Source organism: Bos mutus, chromosome 20 (genome assembly GCF_027580195.1).
Source record: "Bos mutus isolate GX-2022 chromosome 20, NWIPB_WYAK_1.1, whole genome shotgun sequence".
NCBI lineage: Eukaryota > Metazoa > Chordata > Mammalia > Artiodactyla > Bovidae > Bos > Bos mutus.
This window is the reverse complement of record NC_091636.1, coordinates 70,925,800-70,944,597: the sequence shown is the minus strand read 5'-3', so window position 1 is coordinate 70,944,597 and position 18,798 is coordinate 70,925,800. Positions and strand designations below refer to the sequence as shown.

General features: G+C 60.6%; 1 protein-coding gene across 4 annotated transcripts; it reads right to left on the bottom strand.

Annotated features, from left to right (window-relative positions):
- Positions 1 to 5,309: 5,309 nt before the first annotated feature.
- On the bottom strand, positions 5,310 to 17,757 carry CLPTM1L (CLPTM1 like). 4 transcript variants are annotated; one of them, XM_070357762.1, is made up of 17 exons: positions 17,396 to 17,757; positions 16,948 to 17,048; positions 15,760 to 15,949; positions 14,441 to 14,589; positions 13,355 to 13,433; positions 12,406 to 12,568; positions 12,121 to 12,215; positions 11,568 to 11,652; positions 10,626 to 10,729; positions 9,766 to 9,831; positions 8,934 to 8,984; positions 8,166 to 8,248; positions 7,617 to 7,651; positions 7,140 to 7,195; positions 7,014 to 7,058; positions 6,218 to 6,333; positions 5,310 to 5,823 (listed from the first exon to the last, which is right to left on the bottom strand). In XM_070357762.1, exons 1-17 carry the CDS (start codon positions 17,555 to 17,557, stop codon positions 5,739 to 5,741), a joined length of 1,665 nt encoding a protein of 554 aa, XP_070213863.1. In that variant the 5' UTR covers positions 17,558 to 17,757; the 3' UTR covers positions 5,310 to 5,738. The 4 variants fall into 4 exon arrangements, with proteins under 4 accessions (XP_070213863.1, XP_070213864.1, XP_070213865.1 ...); XM_070357763.1 differs by having other exon boundaries at positions 14,441 to 14,586; positions 17,396 to 17,756; XM_070357764.1 differs by having other exon boundaries at positions 12,406 to 12,523; positions 17,396 to 17,754.
- Positions 17,758 to 18,798: the final 1,041 nt, after the last annotated feature.

The window sequence follows — 18,798 nt, the reverse complement described above, 5'->3', positions numbered from 1 at the left end:
GGAAGCCTGGCATGGAGAATTTTGAGCATTACCTTGCTAGCGTGTGAAATGAGTGCAATTGTGTGGTAGTTTGATCATTCTTTGGCATTGCCTTTTTTGGGATTGGAATGAAAACTGACCTTTTCCAGTCCTGTGGCCACTGCTGAGTTTTCCAAGTTTGCTGGCATGTTGAGTGCAACACTTTCACAGCATCTTCCTTTAGGATTTGAAATAGCTCAACTGGAATTCCATCACCTCCACTAGCTTTGCTTATATGGATGCATCCTAAGGCTCACTTGACTTCACATTCCAGGATGTCTGGCTCTAGTGGGTGATCACATCATCATGGTTATCTGGGTCATGAAGATCTTTGTTGTACAGTTCTTCTGTGTATTCTTGCCACCTCTTCTTAATATCTTCTGCTTCTGTTAGGTCTGTACCATTTCTGTCCTTTATTTTGCCCGTCTTTGCATGAAATGTTCCCTGGGTATCTCTAATTTTCTTGAAGAGATCTCTAGTCTTTCCCATTCTATTGTTTTCCTCTATTTCTTTGTACTGATCACTGAGGAAGACTTTCTTATCTCTCCTTGCTATCCTTTGGAACTCTGCATTCAAATGGGTATATCTTTCCTTTTCTCCTTTGCCTTTAGCTTCTCTTCTTTTCTCAGCTATTTGTAAGACCTCCTCAGACAACCATTTTGCTTTTTTGTATTTCTTTTTCTTGAAGATGGTCTTGATCACTGACTCCTGTACAATGTCACGAACCTCAGTCCATAGTTCTTCAGGGACTCTGTCTATCAGATCTAATCCCTTGAATGTATGTGTGACTTCCACTGTATAATCGTAAGGGATTTGATTTAGGTCATACCTGAATGGTCTAGTGGTTTCTCTAGTTTCTTCAATTCAAGTCTGAATTTTGCAATAAGGAGTTCATTACCTGAACCACAGTCAGCTCCTGGTCTTGTTTTTGCTGACTGTATAGGGCTTCTCCATCTTTGGCTGCAAAGAATATAATCAATCTGATTTCAGTATTCACCATCTGGTGATGTCCATGTGTAGAGTTGTCTCTTGTGTTGTTGGAAGAGGGTGTTTCCTATGACCAGTGCGTTCTCTTGGCAAAACTGTTAGCCTCTGCCCTGCTTCATTCTGTATTGCAACGCCAAATTTGCCTGTTACTCAGGTATCTCTTGACTTCCTACTTCTGCATTCCAGTCCTGTATAATGAAAAGGACATCTTTTTTGGGTGTTAGTTCTAGAAGGTCTTATAGGTCTTCATAGAAGCGTTCAACTTCAGCTTCTTCAGCATTACTGGTTGGGGCATAGACTTGGATTACTGTGACAGTGAAGGGTTTGCCTTGGAAACGAACAGACATCGTTCTGTTGTTTTTGAGATTGCACCCAAGTACTGTATTTCAGACTCTTTAGTTGGCTATGAGGGCTACTCCATTTCTGCTAAGGGATTCCTGTCAGTAGTAGGTATAATGGTCATCTGAGTTAAATTTGCCCATTCCAGCCCATTTTAGTTCACTGATTCCTAAAGTGTCAACATTCACTCTTGCCATCTCCTGTTTGACCACTTCCAATTTATCTTGATTCTTGGCTCTAACATTCCAGATTCCTATGCAATATTGTTCTTTGCAGTATCAGACTTGACTTCCATCACCAGTTACATCCACATCTGGACGATTTCGCTTTGGTTCCGTCTCTTCACTCTTTCTGGAGTTGCTTCTCCCCTCTTCTCCAGTAGCATATTGGGCACCTACCCATCTGGGGAGTTCATCTTTCAGTGTCATATCCTTTTGCATTTTCATACTGTTCATGGGGTTCATCTATACGCGTAGACATCATCTCTGTCACTTCTGGAGGGTCTCCAGGCACTTCTGCCCACAGGCCCGGCTCTGACCCTCCCTGGAAGGAGTCACCGACACGCTGGCCTCAGATGAGCTTTCTTTGTAGAGCTTTCACTCACTTCATTTCTGGCTGCACCGGGCCTTCGTTTCTGTGTGAAGTCTTTCTCTAGCTGTGGTCTGCGGGCTTTTCACGGAGGTGGGGGCTTCTCTTGTTGCGGAGCACAGGCTCTAGGCACAAGGGCTTCATGGCCCCGTGGCATGTGGGATCTTCCTGGACCAGGGATCGAACCCACGTCCCCTGCGTTGGCAGGCAGATGCTTAACCACTGAACCACCAGGGGAGCCCCCCCGAGATCCATACTGAATATGAACACACAACCAAAACCCTCCAGCACACAGCAGGAAGGGCACAGTGCCGTGAGCGAGAGCAGACGGACCCCAGCGTGCGAGGCAGCAGGATCGGGCCTGCAGGCTGCTGCAGCCACCGGAGGACGCTGCCCCCGGTGCTGGCCTGTCCTCTGTGCAGACACAGAGGCAGGCAGCGGAGAAGGCCCTTCAGACAGACCAGGCAGCTTAACAGAAACAATTAGAATCAAACAGGACGTCGGGAGCCACATTACTGAATAACGGAAAACTCAGTACATGAAGTAAGTACCAAGCAGAGAACATGAGTACCGTGGAAACAGCTCTGTCTCTGGAATGCCCCCGAGTTCAGCACAGAGGGGCCCGGAAGCTGAGAACAGGAGGGGGGACGAGAACAGGTCACTGCAGAGGAGCGTCGCGCGGAGGAGGCACTTCTGAGAGATGGGCCCAGGGCCCCACTGCCTCCGGAATCAGCGCTTTGCCTGGAGAGGGGGATGGATGGGACGCTACACTTGGCGGAGAGCGCCCAGGCCTCAGACGGGAGACAGCCCGGAAGGCCGCAGGCTGTGTCTCTAGGATGAGGGTAAGTAAGGGCACTCGTGCGGGCAGAAACCCAGAAGCAGCCGGTTTCTATAGGACGCGCTCCAGGCGCGGAAGTCTGACCTCAGAAACGTGGGGGAGGGAGTGGAAGCACATGGGTCAGAGCTCGGGCAGAAACAGACAGGAGTCTGCGAGCCACTCTGGGGTGGGAGCTGAGCACAGGGTCTGTCTGACTTGGGCGTGCAGGGCCTGGGCGGACATCCTGCTCGCTCTCCTGGGAATGGCACCTGCGTGCTGGTACCCCATTCCCGAAATGCCAAGTGAAGCCGCTGGAAGCCATCTGGCCCTGGGCTTCCTCGTGGGCGTGGGTGGCTTGTCTCTCCAGGGATCTGTCTGTCTCTCCACATGGTTGGCTGTGTGGGCACAAACTGCCCTGAGGTTCTCTTGCTGTCGTTCACACACGTGTGCCATCTGGTGCTGTCCCTCCCTCTTAACTGATGCTGTGATTGCGTCTCTTTTCCTCCTCCTCAGTCCGGCTGGAGGTTTACTACTTTCATTAATCATCTCGAAGAACAAGCGTTGCTGTTAATATCCTGCACTCTCTCCTCCACCACGCGGACTTGGGCTCTCACACGTGCTGCGGTCTCCTCTGCTCTCTTGGCTTCCGAAGGCGAGTGCTGAGGACACGTCTTTCCCTGCTGGGGGTCTTTAGTGCTTCAGCTGTGCCTCCGTCTCCCCATCGAAGACCATGAACGTGCGTGTTCCGTGTTCTCATTTTCATTCAGTTCAAGATACTTTCTCATTTCCCTTTTGGCTTCTTTGATCCATGGTTTATTTCAAAGTGGTGATGTTTAATTTCTAAATATTTGGAGATTTTCACAGATCTGTTATTGATTTTTAACTTAATTCCACTGGGGCTGAAGAACATAATTTATATGTCCTGAAAGCATTTTATAGTTGTTTAGGCTGGTTTATTGTGTAGAATATCCTTGGTAAATGCTCTGCATGCTCTTGAAAAGTGTGTACACTTCTGAATTTGGGAGGAGTGTCTGCAACAGGTCATGCAGAGTCAAAGTGTTCAGGTCCCCTCTGTTCTCAGAGAGATCTGCTCACACGCTTGTCAGTTTCTGACACAGCACTGAAGCTGCCCCTTGGACTAGTTCTGCTTGCGTTTCCTAACGGTTTTGTGTAATAGATTTTCAATATGTTCAACATTTCAACGTGTTTGTGTACCCAATAACAAATTATTATGTCTTTTTAATACTTTTTATAAAAACACTTTATTTCTTGGTAACGTTACTGATACTTCTCTAAAATACACGCTCCTGATGTCAATGTGGCGGATGTCTCAGTGTGTACTTCAGCCTGTGTCCCTGGGGCCCCGCTCTGCCTTTGGTCTGGTAATCTCTGCCTTCCGGCGGGTGGATCGTGCGCCTTTAATGGGATTCCTGGCGTGCGGGGTGGAGCTGCAGGCGTCGACCTGTCCCATCTGCTCTCACTGCTCTTCGGTTGTCCTGTTTAGTCCTGCACCGAGCATGTCTCCCCACTTGGCTGATTTACTTCGGAGGTCGCTTGTCTGTAACCCATCGCGGTTCACCTGCAGTCGCATCGGGTCTTCACCCCCAGTGTAAGTACCTCCCTGCCTGGCTCTGTGGAACCTCACAAAACACCATCATTATTTTAGCCGTAAGTGGTTTATTTTAGATAACCTAAATGACAAGTGAGCCAAGACGCACCCACGTGGCTGCTGCCTCTGGGGCTTCCCCTCCGCCCACATCAGATTGCTCCCGCTGCCCTCGCCCCTGCTGGAAGGCCTCCCTGTGAGGCTTCTCAAAGAGCAGATTTGCTGCGAGGAGTTCCTCCTGCTTCTGCTGTCTGTAAAGCCTGTCATGTTACAGTATATTCTGATACACTTTCAGGGGTGAAGCCTTCTAAGTCAGCAGCTTCTCTCCTGTAAGCGGGTGGCGCGTGCTGGCAGCTGGCTCCTGGGTGTGGTTCTCTGTCTGGCCTCGAGGACTTGCAGGAAGGACGCACAGATCTGATCCTGAGAGCGGCCTCAACGCCAGCCCACAGCTGGCCCCACGTTCTGGCCACGGAGGGGCCCTGGATGCATGCCTGGAGACACCGCTGGAGGCCACAGCCCACCAGTGTAGACATCGGCAAAGAGAGATGTCCCCTGAGCCAGGCTCAGGGGCCGAGGTGCTGACGTGCTCACGTGCCCACACCGTGCCAACAGGCTCTGAGACTGAACCTCAGGGAATATGACTGACCGTGTCACCCACCAGCTCTCACCCTCATCTGCCCTGTCTGCAAAGACACCTCCCCGCCCTGCTCCTCCCTCTGCGAGCCCTAGGGCGTTTCTCTAACAAAACTTGTCTACTGACCCCCAGGACACTGCGATGACTCAGCTTCAAAACGAGACGCAGACACGTGAGACTACTTGTGGTCCGAGCTTCCTGAAATTTTCTCCTGTTTACACACACCCACACACACACACACACCCCATTGTGCATTCGCTTCTGGGAATGGGATAAACGCCACTATCTGAAACCTACGTCATGTCAGCCCAAGAAGAGTGTACAGCCAGAGAAATTTATTTTAAAATAGAAACATACGTACATTAAGCTGTAAAATAGTCAAATTTAAATGAAAAGGAAAAAAGCCGTTTGATCCCAGAGTCTACACGGAATGGATTCAAGGAGGCATGTGAAATCCCCGTGAGGAGCACCCACAGACCCCAGGAGACGGAATCCAGGGTGGGGACCCCACAGGAGCGGCCCAGCACCCACGGGCACCAGACGCTCCCGGACCCGGCGACCAGGACGGACGTCCGTGCGGGCGGCGTCATCAGCGCTGTCGGCGCCGCGGACACGACGTGGAGGCACCCGAGGCCATGAGGTGGACGCACCCGAGGCCGTGAGGGACACTCGGGGGTTTGGCAACGTAGAGGCTGTGATGTGGGAGGCCCACCTGGGCCGCCACCCTCTGCAGCGGCGCCCTGAGCGCCTCAGTCTGTGTGGGGCTTCCGCTGGGGGGTGTCCTCGTAGGACTCCCCAAACTCGTTCACTCTACTCTTATCCACGGGATAAAGCCTGCAACGAGACCACGTGTGAGTCAGGCTGGCTGGCACGCAAGCGCGAACACGCATGTCCTGGGTGAATGAGAGCCAGGACTCGGATAGTCAGTCCCCGTGGGAGAGACCGGCGCGCGTTTGCCTTGTGCCCTCTCGACGTTCTTAGGACGGTCAGGCCAGACCTCTGCTCCTGAGGCCGCCGCTGACAGCTACACTCATGCCGAGGTGGGGGCCAGAGCCTGGGTGCATGCATGCAGAGCAGGGCCGTGGCCCGCCTCACGCTCTGCTGAGCAGGGGAGCGATGTGCTCGCGGGGCGGTCAGACAGACAGCAGTGCTCCTGCACAGGGCGCCAGGCCCCGAGGCCCCACCTGCCAACGCCTCCCCTGCAGGAGCAGGACGGGGCCACACTCACCACCGCTGGTACAGGTACACGAGGAACACCACGTCATCCCGGAAGCAGGCCAGCCGGTGCGAGGTGGGCATGGTGATGATGAAGGCGAACACGTCGTCGATGAAGGTGTTAAAGGCCTGCAGGCGGGCGGGGCCGTGAGACCAGAGCCCCCCGGGCACGCGGTCACCCGTGGGCACTCACCACCCAGTGACCTGAGCGCCACCACAACGGGGAGCAGCAGGGGTCCTGGGCCCAGGGTGACCCTGGCACAGACCCCACGGCCGGGCGTCCCGCCAGCCCTCCGCAAACAGGATGGAGAAGCACCGCCCAGGAGTGGTGGTGGGATCACGGAGCCGTCTGCATAGAATCCCCGTGCAGATCCAAAGCAGAAGGCAGCTCTGACCATCCCCACGCCCGACCTGGCACGCTCTAGTTCACGGTCACTGGAGGGTCACGCGGCGCCAGCCTCTGCACGTGGCCGGGCCACGACATGCCCAAGAGCCCGTGGCCAGCTTGGGCCTGGGACCACTGGAGCCGCTGTCTGGTGGGCAGGGACCCAGCACCCGACGCCAGCCAGCGGGTCAAGAGCATCCGCCTGCTGTAGGACGTGTGGTGCCAGGAAGCAGCGGGGCTGTCACTCGGGAGACCGTCTGTGGGGCTGGGGCAGGGACCCCGGGCTTCCAGGGCCACCGCGGGGCTCTGTGCTTGAAGGAGAACCCCCAGCCTGGACCCCCAGTGCCCCTGCACAGAAGCACGGCTGACACGACCCGGCCACGAGGGACAGTGCCCAAGAGCCCCGTGCAGGCGACACACTGACCTTGTAGGTGAAGGCCTTCCAGGGCAGGTGGGCCACTGACTTCATCTGGGGACAAGGAGACGGGGCGCGTCAGGGCTGGGCGGCCCAGGGGCGCGGGGCCCACGGGTGAGGGGGCGCGCCTCTTACCTTGTAGTTCACGAAGAGCTGGGGCAGCATGAACAGGAAGCCGAACGCGTAGACCCCTGGGGAGACACGGGTGTGGAGGCACGGGCCGGGATGCTGCCCCTGCCGCCGGGCATCGGAGCTACCGACTCCGGACGCCTGGGAGCTCTGCCTGCCGTTACCCACCGCCTCCTGCCCGGGGCCGAGACGGGCCCCTCCCACGCCCGGTGAACGCGCCGAGCTGGGCCGGGCGGCCGGCAAGCAGCAGCTCACCGTCTGGACAAACCGAGCGCCGAGCTGCCCCGGACACGGGGCGGGGGCTGCGGTGCTGCACCGACTACCCACGAGAACATGGTGCCACAGCTGACCCCAGAGGCCCAGCAAGGAGGACGCGGGGAGTGGCAGGCAGGGCCGGACAGGGCACCTCTCGCCGCACTAGGCCAGGCGGCAGGTGGACGATGTGACCCGCTACAAACGCTGCTGCCGGGATGGGAGACTCACCGTTGACAAAGCTGTTGATCAACCAGGAATACCAGCTGGAAGGCAAGGGCAGTGATGGGGGCGCCGCTCGGCCTGTCGTGACCGAGGCCCCCTGGCCCCTCCAGTGCCGGGGCCGCAGCAGGGGCTGCTCTTGGCGGGCTAGCCCGGGCCACCTGCATGGACGGTGGGCTCCTTAGAGCCCCCACCGAGGGGACAGCAGAGACCCGGCACCTGGAGCCCCCACCGAGGGGACGGCAGAGATGGGGCACTGACACACTTCCCCTGACGACCTCCAGTGGGACAGAACCACGCAGCCTGGGGGCGGCCCTGAGCCTGGCCCGCGCACCGGTGCCGCTGGGGGTCGCCCGTGCTGGGAGGATGGGGCCACGACAGTGCAGAGGCCCCTGCCCCTCTGGACGCGGGCTGTGTGGCCAGCAGTGAGTCTGCTCCCACGAGTGCTCCCCAGCCTGCTGGGACCAGATGGCCGCGAGGGGCCAGCAACGGGCAGCCAGGACCCTGGCTGAGGGCGAAGCTGCGCTGGACCCGCGGCCGTCAGCAGGGTGCTCTCACCTCTTGTACTTGATGTTGAGCAGTGAGTAGATGGCACCCCCGATGCAGAGAGGGTAGAGCAGGTAAGACAGGTACTTCATGGCCTGGGGGACAGAAGGTGCCCAGTCAGGGCCCGTCCTCCGAGCCGCCTAGACCCACAGACCAGAGGGCACAGTGGCAGGACGTCCAGGGCAGCAAAGCTGGGCTGCGTGGAGGATACAAGCTGGCAAGCATGTGCCCACAGGACATCCGCCACGAACGCGTGATGGATCCACGCCGGCCCTGACACACAGCCAGACTCAGCGTGACTGGGGGCAGGCGGGGGACCAGACGTCCAGCAAAGGACTCTGAAGAAAGGCGTCCTCGATTCCCATCTGGGCTTTACCAAAACCCGATGAAGACTGGGATGCGGCCGACGCCCGTGAAACCAGAACACAAAATCCCTGCACGAGGAACATGTGAACCAACCCGAGAACCGCGCGGGAGGGGGCGCCCCACGGCGCGGAGCGGGCCCGGCTCACAGCCCCACGGGCGCCCACGGGCCCGGCTCACAGCCCCACGGGCGCCCACGAGCAGGAAGACGCCTCCCAACAGGACAGCACGTGGAGCAGGCACCCACAGGACTGGGACCCGGGAGCCCCCAGCGCCCCCTCCTGGGTCAGAAGACCAGCAGGCAGCTTCCCAGGGTCGCGGTTAAGGCGGGCGGGTCCCACACCCAGGAAGGGCCTCCTCCCAGGCAGCCACAGCCCGGCCCGTGCCTGCGGGTAAGCACGCTGCGCCGCCGCTCACCTGGGCGTCGTACTCCTCTGTCCTCCGCTCAGACTCACTGTAAGTGCCAAACTGCAAAGGAGTCCACACAAGCGCGTCACCCCAGGGGCCAGGTTGGCGCCCGGGCTCAGCCTGGCTGCGGGCTGAGCGGGAGGAACCCCCGGCCAGGCACGGCAGCCCTGAGCGCACCGCCCGGGACGCGAGGCCGTGGCAGGCCCGTCAACCCAGACGTCATGCGGCACGGCCGCTTCCTGCCGTCCTGCTAGGCTTTCAGTAAACGCCCTGCTCCTCCTCAGCCAGGGCAGACGCGTGGGGCGACGCGGACCACAAGCTGCACCACACCGCCGTGTGACCCGCCCTTGACCTGCACGCCTGCACCCTCAGTCCCAGGGGTCTGCACGTGAGGCCCGCCACACGAAGCGGAGCAGCCGCCCGGCCATCACCTCCCACTGCCGCCCCAGGAAGCTCGACACCGGAGAGCCCCGCCGGGTGTGGTCAGGGCAGGACCCCACCCTGCGGGAGGCTGCACTTGAGATGGGATAACCAGCGTCCCGCCTGGTCGTGGGGTGGGGGGTTGCTGCTCCTACGGCTGGGGACGGGGGATCCCAGGGGAATCAGAGCCCAGGGGGCTTGAGGGCAGAGCTGCAGAGGGGTGAGCTGCCCCGCCCACACCAAGACACCCCTGCGTGTCCCCGCGGGCCTACAGGTGACCATGAGACGGTCACCCGCCCTCAGGACTGTACGTGGTGGGGTGCAGCCAAGGGACGCATGCAGCAGCTGGCCTGTCCCACAGGTGGGCTGCGACGGGACGAAGTGACAGGTCCCCGAGAGGACATGGGGGGGCGTCCCCTACCTGAAATGTGGGCCACAGGCCTCTCCAGATGACGGTCATCTTCAAGGCCTTTTTCACTTTCCACAGCTGAGAAAGGAAAACCCACACCTGAGGTTCCAGGACCCAGAAGAAGCCACGGCCTGCTGCTTGGACAGTGACCGATCAGGACACGGGCCACTCATGCCCCGCTGCACCCCAGCTCAGCCTGACCACTCGGCGGGCCCCTGACCAACGCCTGTCTCCAGCACAGACCCAGCCTGTCCGCCCTTGGGGACCACCAATCCCCACCTAGTTCACCTGTGCCTGGCCACCCCCACCACCTCCAGACTTGCCCTGGCACCTTCTTCCAGCCCCCCAGGCAGCACAGAGTCCCGTGTCCTGCCACGGCTGGGTGTCTCCAGGTGGTCGTCCCCGAAGTGGGGCCAGCACAACAGTGAAGTCGGTGTCCACATGACTTGTGGCTGCGGGAGGGCCCAGACAGCATTTCCCAAGGGGTGCCCACAGGCAAAGGCCTGAACAAAGCCACTCTGAGGGTCCTGGTGAGGGTGGTGCCGGAGGCCCAAGGGGCCCTGGACTCCAGAGAGAGGGCATCCTGGCCCATCATTCCCACATCGCCCATTACCCATCCTGCTCCACACAGCATCAGTTCAGCGACAGCCACGGGGTCCACCCACCGAGCTACCACATGTCGCGGGCGGACAGGACGAGGAAGCGTCCAGGTGGAGACACATGGGGCTGTGGGGAGCTCCACTGGAGGAGCCAGGCAGCGGCGCCCTTGCCCTAGCCAGGCCGGCCAGTCCCCAGTCCCGACCCACGATGAGCACCCGGGCCCCACGACCTCTGAGGCAACACGCAGATCAACGCCCAGGTGGGCCACTCACCTCGATGGCGGCTCCAATGCCCGCGGGCACCAGCACCAGGAGGCTCGTCTGCTCGTCCAGCAGGAACAGGAAGATGACCACGGTGCTGAAGCAGCGCCAGAGCACTGGGGACGGGCGGGCGGGGCTGAGTGCAGGGTGGGGCCAGCCAGCTGCACCCCACGCACACCCACACAGGTGCACACACGTGCACACAGGCACTCAGCCCCGGGGCACCAGCACCTTCAAGCGCGTCTCCCCTCTGCCCACTGAAAGGGAGCTGTGGAGCCATGAAAGGCTGGGACCCAACAGAAAGCCACGTCAGCCAGGACGTGTGTGAGCCACACGCACTGACACGATGCACGGACGGGATGCGGGGGACACGGTTCCTGATGGGGACCCTGTGCCGGAGCTGGGCCTGTCTTCCCAGCGGAGACTCAGGAGCCACCACGGCTGTGGGAATGTCCCCTGCAGGGCAATGCCTGCCAGGAACGCGGGCCCCAGGCCCCACAAACGCTGCTCACACCACAACAGCAGAGGCCAGCGGAGGGCCTCAGAGGGGTCCTCCCCTCCGAGAAAGTCAGAAGCGAGGACAGAAGACCCCGAGACCTGGGACCTGGACGCAGGGGCCACCCAAGCACCCAGGCCCCGCCCTCAGAGTGACTCCACGGGAGCTGAAGAGCCACCTCCTGCTGGGAAGCCAGCCTGGCGGCCCGCGGGACCACGAGCCCATGCAGACGAGTGCCGAGAACCGGCCCCCGAGCCCCCTGCCCCAGGTGTACGGGGTGCTCCCCACGGCCAGGAGGCTGCCCTCACCCTCCCAGGCTGCTCCCACGGGGACCTAAAAGCCCGTCCCAAGCAAGAGCCGCGTGGGCCCCGGGCGAAGACCCCTGTGGGCGTCAAAGTGAGCTCATCACCCGCCCACGTGGCCCAGCGGGAGGACACGAGCGAGTCCCGAGCCACTACCTGCTTTGGTGGACATGCCGATCATGCTCTTCTTCTTCTTCCAGAAGCTGATGTCGTTTTTAAACGCCAGGAAATCAAAAAGTAGCTGGAAGAGAACAGGACAGCGATGAGCCCCCATGCTGTGTGGGCGAGCACGGGCTCGACTGGAGACACTGTCCACTCAGGGAGGCCTCAGCCCCAGCGCGGCCCTGCCAAGTTCTAGCTTCTCTGGTGGCCGGTCCCTGGCCTGTGGACCCACTGTTACAGCCGGGAGCCGGGCCTCACCCCCGCCCTCTGCCCTGAGCACAGCTCCATGCAGGCTTTTCTGGCAGTTGCCAGCCACTGCGTCTAACGGGGACCCTCCCGGCAGGACCCGACCGTAACTCTTGGAATCACCGTGCCAGACCTCACACAAGGCAACACCTATTTTGCTAACCTCATTGATTTTGATTTGTTTTCAAAACGGCTCCAAACAGACGAAACCTAGCCCTTCAGCTAGTTAAGCCTGAGTGTAGACCCCTCTCCTGCGGGGCGGGGAGAGAGGAGGCTGCACTGGAAAACCAGGAGCACTCACGTGAAACGCAGCCACGAAGAAGGTCAGCGCCAAGAAATACAAGTTGGTGTCGACAAAGATCCCCTTTACTTCGTCAGCATCTTTTTCTGAGAATCCTGAAGGGGACCGAGGACCCGAGTGAGGGGCGACATGGACCCATGCTACAGAGTCCTGAGGGGTCACCTCGTCTGCAAAGGAGCTCCTCGGACCCCACAGGGCCCAAGGGGGACAGCCTCACGGGCGGACGGGCGCTGAGTGCCGGGCTCCCCCGACTCCCCACTCCCGGAGCACGCCCAGCGGCCTCACCGAACTGCTGCAGTGAGTACACGGCGTCCTGCATGTGGATCCAGAAGCGCAGCCGCCCCAGCGAGATCTTGTCGTAGGACACGGTGAGCGGCAGCTCAGTGCTGGAGCGGTTGATGACCTGCGGGGGAGCGGTGGCGGTCCGGCCCTGCGCCAGGCTGGGACCCTGTGGGCCCGGCACCACACCGTCCTCTGGGGACCTGCAGGCACCTCCTCCAGGAAGTCCTCATTCCTCAAGCTCCTCTCCATCACCTGAACCCTACGTGTCTCTTGTGACCACAGCCCTGGCGCCGGCGCCTCCTGGGCAGGCGCGGGGACCCACGTTGGCAGCTGAGTCGAGCAGAGGCCCACGGGAGTCTGAGCCCCTGCCCGGGGACCAGATGCCAAGGCTGCCCTGAGAAGAACACAGCGGGGCAGCCACACTCACGGGGGCGGCGGGAGCTGCAGGGAGGGGTGGCCCCTCAATAGGGCCCTCGAGGACACTTGGAATTGACGTGTGACTGTGTGTGGAGGGGAGGTGTCCCATGATACCCGACCCTGTGGCCCCCATAGCTGAGCTCTGCCCAGAGACGCTAAGCAGCAGGCCTCCATGGAGAGGGCACCGCCCTGACCCTAAGTGAGGCCCTGCAGGTCGGAGACACGGTGACACAGCGGTTTGGGTGCTGCGAGGTGCCCAGCACGGTGCCTGCAGTGGTAAGCAACCTCAGGCGTCAGCTGTTAGTGCTGCTGCCAGCCCAGCCCACCCCGGGGGCGCAGGTGACCGGGCGCCAGCCTGGAAGAGGCAGGCTCTGCTCCAGATGCCTCCCCACCAGAATCCCGGGCCCCCGTGGAGCCATGGCCACAGCCACTTGAGGGATAAGCAGCCCTCCCAGGGCTCCGTGCTCATCACGGGTGGGACCCGCTGCCCGCAGTATGCAGGCTATGCTGGGGTCGGCGGCAGCAGCCAACTCACCATGAGGTCCTTGACACGGTTGCTCAGCTGGTCAATGAACAGGATGGGCAGGTACTGCACCGTCTTCCCCAGCTGGATCCTGGGGGCAGAGCCGTCTCCAGGTCACTGGGGGGCTCCCGCACCCAGGAGGACGGAAACCCCAAGATGCTGGGTCTACCTCACAGACCGCTCCCCCAACCGCGACCCCAGCGCTTCTGGGTGCCAGCAGGCCCAGGACGCGCATTCCCACGGGGAGCGGAGGGGCCCGTGCGCCACGTTCCCCCCTCACAGCTGCCACTGGAAAACGCAGTGAGGCTGGGCACCGGGCGCTCAGCGGGACGCCATTCAGGACACAGAACGAGGGGCTGTGCGTGCGCCCACACGAGTGTCCGGGGTGCGGCGAGACTTGAGGGCCACAGGCTTGGGAGGGGGCGGGCAGAGGCCTCGCGCCCCGCAGCCCTCACGCTCCCAACTACGAACGCACCCAGCATTAAAAAATGAGAACTTGACAGAAGGCAGACTGTCGTGAGCGCACCAGAGGGGCCGCTGAGAAGTGTGGGAGGCTACAATTCTCATCCGCGTTTCCGGGAGCTACGTGTCGACCTGGGACCGGACCAGAGTCGGGGTTAGGGCGGGGTGCCCTAAGCCGGCTTCAACGGTTATGCTTCTGATGGCAAGTGACGGAGAGAGGGTGACCCAACGACCAGCATTTAAGCTGAGGGAGTGGCGTGTGAGGTCGCGGGACACAGACAGGGGATTGCCTCGAGGGTGCAGGGTGACTCGGCCCAACCAGGTTCCCCACTGTCCCTCCGAGAAAACACCCGCTGTTCCTCCTTCCCTCCTGGTCGTGGTGGCGGCTGTCATCAGCGAGACCTCCAGGAGGCAGGACGGCCGGGGCACTCCAGGCAGCCCCCGGCTCCCTACTACGGAGGTCTCAGGGGTGCAGGTGCAGCCCCTCTGCTCCTGGACTGTGGCTGGCCACGATCCCGGGGGCTCCCCCACCCACCGGATCCACCCTCTGCTGTCCGCTCAGGGAGTGCACGAGTGGTGCTCAAGCTGGGCGCGGGACCTGCAGCGGGCCTGCCCCGGGGCCTCAGCGGCACCTACATCTTCATGTAGCGCTGCACGTCCGCAGGCAAGGAGGCCCCGTCAAAGACGAAGTTGTCCACCATCACGTTTAGAGTCAGCCTGGGCCTCCAGTGAGAAACGGGCTCATCCAGGGCACTCGTCGGCCTCTTCTCGGCCTCGATCTGCTGCTGAACATGAGCGCTGACTCAGCAAGGAGAGGCCGGGAGGGGCAGGCCCAGCGGGTCTTGGGGGCGGGGTGCGGAACCCTTACCTGGGAGAGAGTGCAGCCCCGAGCCGGCCCGAGAGGGACCCCGGCGGCCCTCGCCCAGACCCTCACTCCCCACAGCCTGCTCATGGCAGAAGCCGAAGGCCTGCTGTTCCAGAGCTCGTGATCCTGGGTCTCACGGACTCCTGCCCCGGGAAGGCCGAGCCCTGAACAGTCACAGGAAGCGGGGGCAGTCTGGAGGTAAGAGCCCTGCAGCCTGCAAGGAGCCTGAACTGAGACGCTTCTAAAGCAGCTCTGCCCAGCCTTCTGGAAGGGGTCTGTCCGCGCCTGGGCAACAAGCCTAAATCCACTAAATTCAGAACAAACCCTTCCTGACGGGAAGACCTTAACGTTGGACCTGAGCAGCCCCGTGAACAGACAGCGACGCTCTATTTATCTCCGCCCTCCAGCTCCAGTTCAGCTCTAGCGGTGACACCAGAGCCGTCTTCCCAGAAGCAGCAACAGCTGACGCTGACTCAGCACCCGCACGATCCAGAGCCGCCCTCCACCCTCCACCCTCCGCAGGCCCCCGGGAAGGCCCTGAGGCAGTGCTGTGCGGTCTGCACGGGACGGGAACCCGGGGCCTTTCCAAGGACACAGAGAAGACGATGTGGACACCTCCCGGAGAGCTGCCGCCCCTGGCCGTGAAGGGCTCTCCTTCCAGGGCACACGGCCCCGAACACCAGGCTACCTCTGTTCCGTCCTTCCCTGCGGTCACGGCCAAGAGTGTGCCCACCAGCCTTCCCTGAACGTGTGGTTTTCTAGGCGTACGAGCCACACTTTGTACTCCTGCCTTTCTCCTAATTTAGGTCACATCCTTAGAATCAACGCCCCAGCGCTGCCTTGTCCTGCCCCAGCACAGCATTACCAGCTCCAAGTCTGACCGTAGCTGAGGTGGGCCACCCCGCACCAACTCTCTGCCCTGCACACACGCTCCCAGGGCTCAGAGGCCCGGTGACCTGAGAAGGAATCCAGGTGAAGAAAGTCACCGAACACTCAGACTGCGCACCACTAACTCAACACAGATAACGGCACGTGCACACGCGTGTGGACCCCAGGGGCCAGCAGGCTGCCTCCCGCTGGCACCGCTCACCTGTGCCGCGGGTCCCCCGGCGAGCAGGCTGACCTCCTCCGGCCTAGGGACCATGTAGGTGGTTAGCGGGCTCACCAGGTGCACCTGCTTCGCGTCATTCCAGGGCAGGACGCCGGCGTGGTGGAGGAAGACGTAGGCGTACAGCGTGCCATTGTTCCTCGTTTTCTTGGGGACAGAGACGTTGACTGTCCTGAAACCACATAACCGACGACAACGCCGTGAGCGCTTTGTTCCGGGGAAGTGGAGACCACGCGAGCACGTCCACAGAAAATGCCGTTTTGAACCCAAACGGATTACTGTCGGCTGAGAAGTACTAAGAGTGAAACCCACCTGCCTAGACGTCACTGGAGTCCCGAACGTACGTTTACGCAACGCACTCTGAGGGCACGGGCGGCTGCTGCGAAGCCTGCATCCCCTCCGCTAAGGTCGCAGGCCAGCCCCAGGCACGCGTGACCCACCCCGTCCCCACAGCAGCTCTCCCACAGGACTCGGGCTCTGCCGAGTCACACACCCCAGTACTCGTCTTGACGCCTCCCAGACAACAAAGACAGAAGAGGAGGACTCGTGATGAGCACATCGCTTTTAAAATTACATTTCTTGAAACTTAAAAACCTAGAATCATCAGTTACATGCAGCTTTAAAAAGCCGCACTACATACTTCCATATTTACACTGCTTGCTCTTTTCTGTAAAGCTACACTTCACTTAATTTTGATTTTCTGCTAAATCCTTCCATCCATCCTTCTCTTTTCCCTTCTAGATAACAGAACTGAATCACTTCTGTTGGGAAAACACAAGTTTTGGTGGGAAAACACAAGTTTTGCTGTCGGAACTGCGTAAGCTCTGTTCAGCAGGTCGTCTGCACCCATCCCCACCCCTCCGGAAACTCCCCAGGGCCGAGCTGCATCCCACAACTGTTAGAAGCTGGGTTAGCTCGAGCTACTTCCTAAGTGACAAAGCTGGTCCTTTCAACTGAAACGAAGTTTGCTGCCTACGTTTCACACGTTTGCAGCTGAAACACTCCACCGTGCACGAGAGGGTCGGTATCGCCACTTCTCTGCGGTGCACTTCTCTCACACTCACTCTCTCTCTCTCTCTCTCTCACACACACACACACACACACACACACTGACTCTTCAACAATCTCAATGGCCACGGGGCTTGCCTTTCACCTTGCCCACATCCGTACCTTTCAAATTTGGACTCCACGTCAAAGTCCTCCACGTTCAAGACCAGATCCACGTTGTTCTCAGAGCCCAGGTTAGACCGCGTGGTGGTATACACACTGAGCTGGAAAAAGGACCGTCAAGAAAATCAAGCCTGCGAGGGCCCTGGCAGAAAGCGCAGGGCGGGGACAGAGGAAGACCTGAGCGGCCGCTGCAGGGAAGGTGCCTGCCGTTCCTCAGGGGACAGGACTCGGCGGTGACACGATGGCTGTGAGGGCCAGGCCTGCCACAGAGGGACACCTGCTGGAGCCTGAGGCTGGCCGCTGGACGGGGCGGGGCACAGGGGCCAGCTGCGGGCCGAGGGTCGTCGGGGCTCGGGGCGGGGAGGCGGCCTCACATGGGTCAGAGTCTGGCGCCCGGCTCGGCCCGCCCGGCCCGAGGGTGGAGGTCGGGCGGGGGGCAGGCGCTCACCTGCAGCTTGGGCCTCTGAGCCAGGTAGGGCTGGATGCAGCGGCCGTGGCCGGAGCACGGGCGGGTGTAGACGATGCCGTACATGACCCAGCAGGTGTGCACCACGTACACCACGAACACGCCCACTACCAGGCTGGTGAAGGAGCTCCGGCCGCTCCACATGGCGCCGCCGCCGGGCCCGGCCGGGCCGCCTCGCAGACGCGGGCACTCCGCCCGCCCGGCGCCCTGCCGGACGCTCCGGCCGCCACCGCTCACGCGAGAGCCGCCGCGCGCCGCCGCCACCGCCGAGGAACGAACGCACCGCGCGCCGCGGGCAGCCGGCTGCCCCGCATGCTCGCCGCCGCCGCTGCCGCCGCCGCCGACCTGTCGCCGCTGGATTCGCCGCCGCGCCGCTTCCGGGCCCCGCACCGTCCGCCGGAAGTGGGCGCGCCGCGTGGCCTCCTGGGAAGGGTAGTTCCACCGGCCTCGCGCACGCGCCTGCGTCGGGGGCGCGGTGTGACGTCACCCACCGCGCCGTCCTCCCGGCGTGCCCCGCGGTTCCGGCGGGTCGAGGGCTGTCTCGCAGAGGGGAGGCTGCGGGGCCGGGGCCCGGGGGCCGGGTTGCGCGCCGCCTCCTCCCGAGGAGCGGGCGAGACACCTGGCCCAGGGCTGGCGCCGAGTGGCGTGGAGCCGCGAGAGAGCGCGCGGTCCCTCAGCCTGAGTCTGGGGTTGGGTGGACGACGTGAGAGGCGGAGGCGGAAAAAAATAGGCGCGCGAAAGGCAGCGACCGTTTCGTGTTTCTTTTCGCTGTCTTTAGACATGAGCCCCGAGATGGGCGTCGTGTGAAGAACGCGGCCTTTCCAGAGAGGCGGGGGCCCCCGTCAGAACCAACAACAGTCTACAATCAGAAAGGGGTTTGGTTTGAGCCAAACTGAGAACCAGGCCGGAGGCCCACTTCCCAGGTTTCTCTGAGAAACCGCTCCGGAGAAGCGTGGTTTCAGCACAGTTTTACATCTTGTCAAAGCAAAGAACGTTAAACAAGTCAGGGATACATTTCTTTAAGGTTTAAACAAACAAAAACAGGCTAGCACGCAGACGGCGTCAACCTGGCCTTGCATCGGGGAAGGGAGTCTTAGCACAGAAGGTCCCCATCCGGGTCCCAGGAGCAGCGGCTTTTAATCTTTACTTTTAACACGGGCGTTCCTTCTGGTCAGTGTGTCCCTCTCTAATAATTAAAGCAGGTGTACAATGTATGTTTGATAGACCACAAATAGGGCATTTTATTTAGTTAGGATCAAATTCAAGTGAATTGATGTATAAGCCAGAGTGACCTCTTTTATCTCAATATGTGAGCGTTGAAGAAATTTTAAAAAATCATTCTCCACTGCGTCCTGGGAGCCGCCGTCGCCAAGGGCTGAACCTGA

Coding starts and splice junctions, on each gene's coding strand:
- CLPTM1L (XM_070357762.1), bottom strand. CDS start 17,557: ATGTGGAGCGGCCGGAGCTCCTTCACCAGCCTGGTAGTGGGCGTGTTC. Junction 14,590..15,759: donor CCGGGGGACCCGCGGCACAG/GTGAGCGGTGCC, acceptor GCTCATGTTCAG/CAGCAGATCGAGGCCGAGAA. Junction 6,334..7,013: donor GGAAGGCCTTCACCTACAAG/GTCAGTGTGTCG, acceptor GCCCGCCTGCAG/GCCTTTAACACCTTCATCGA.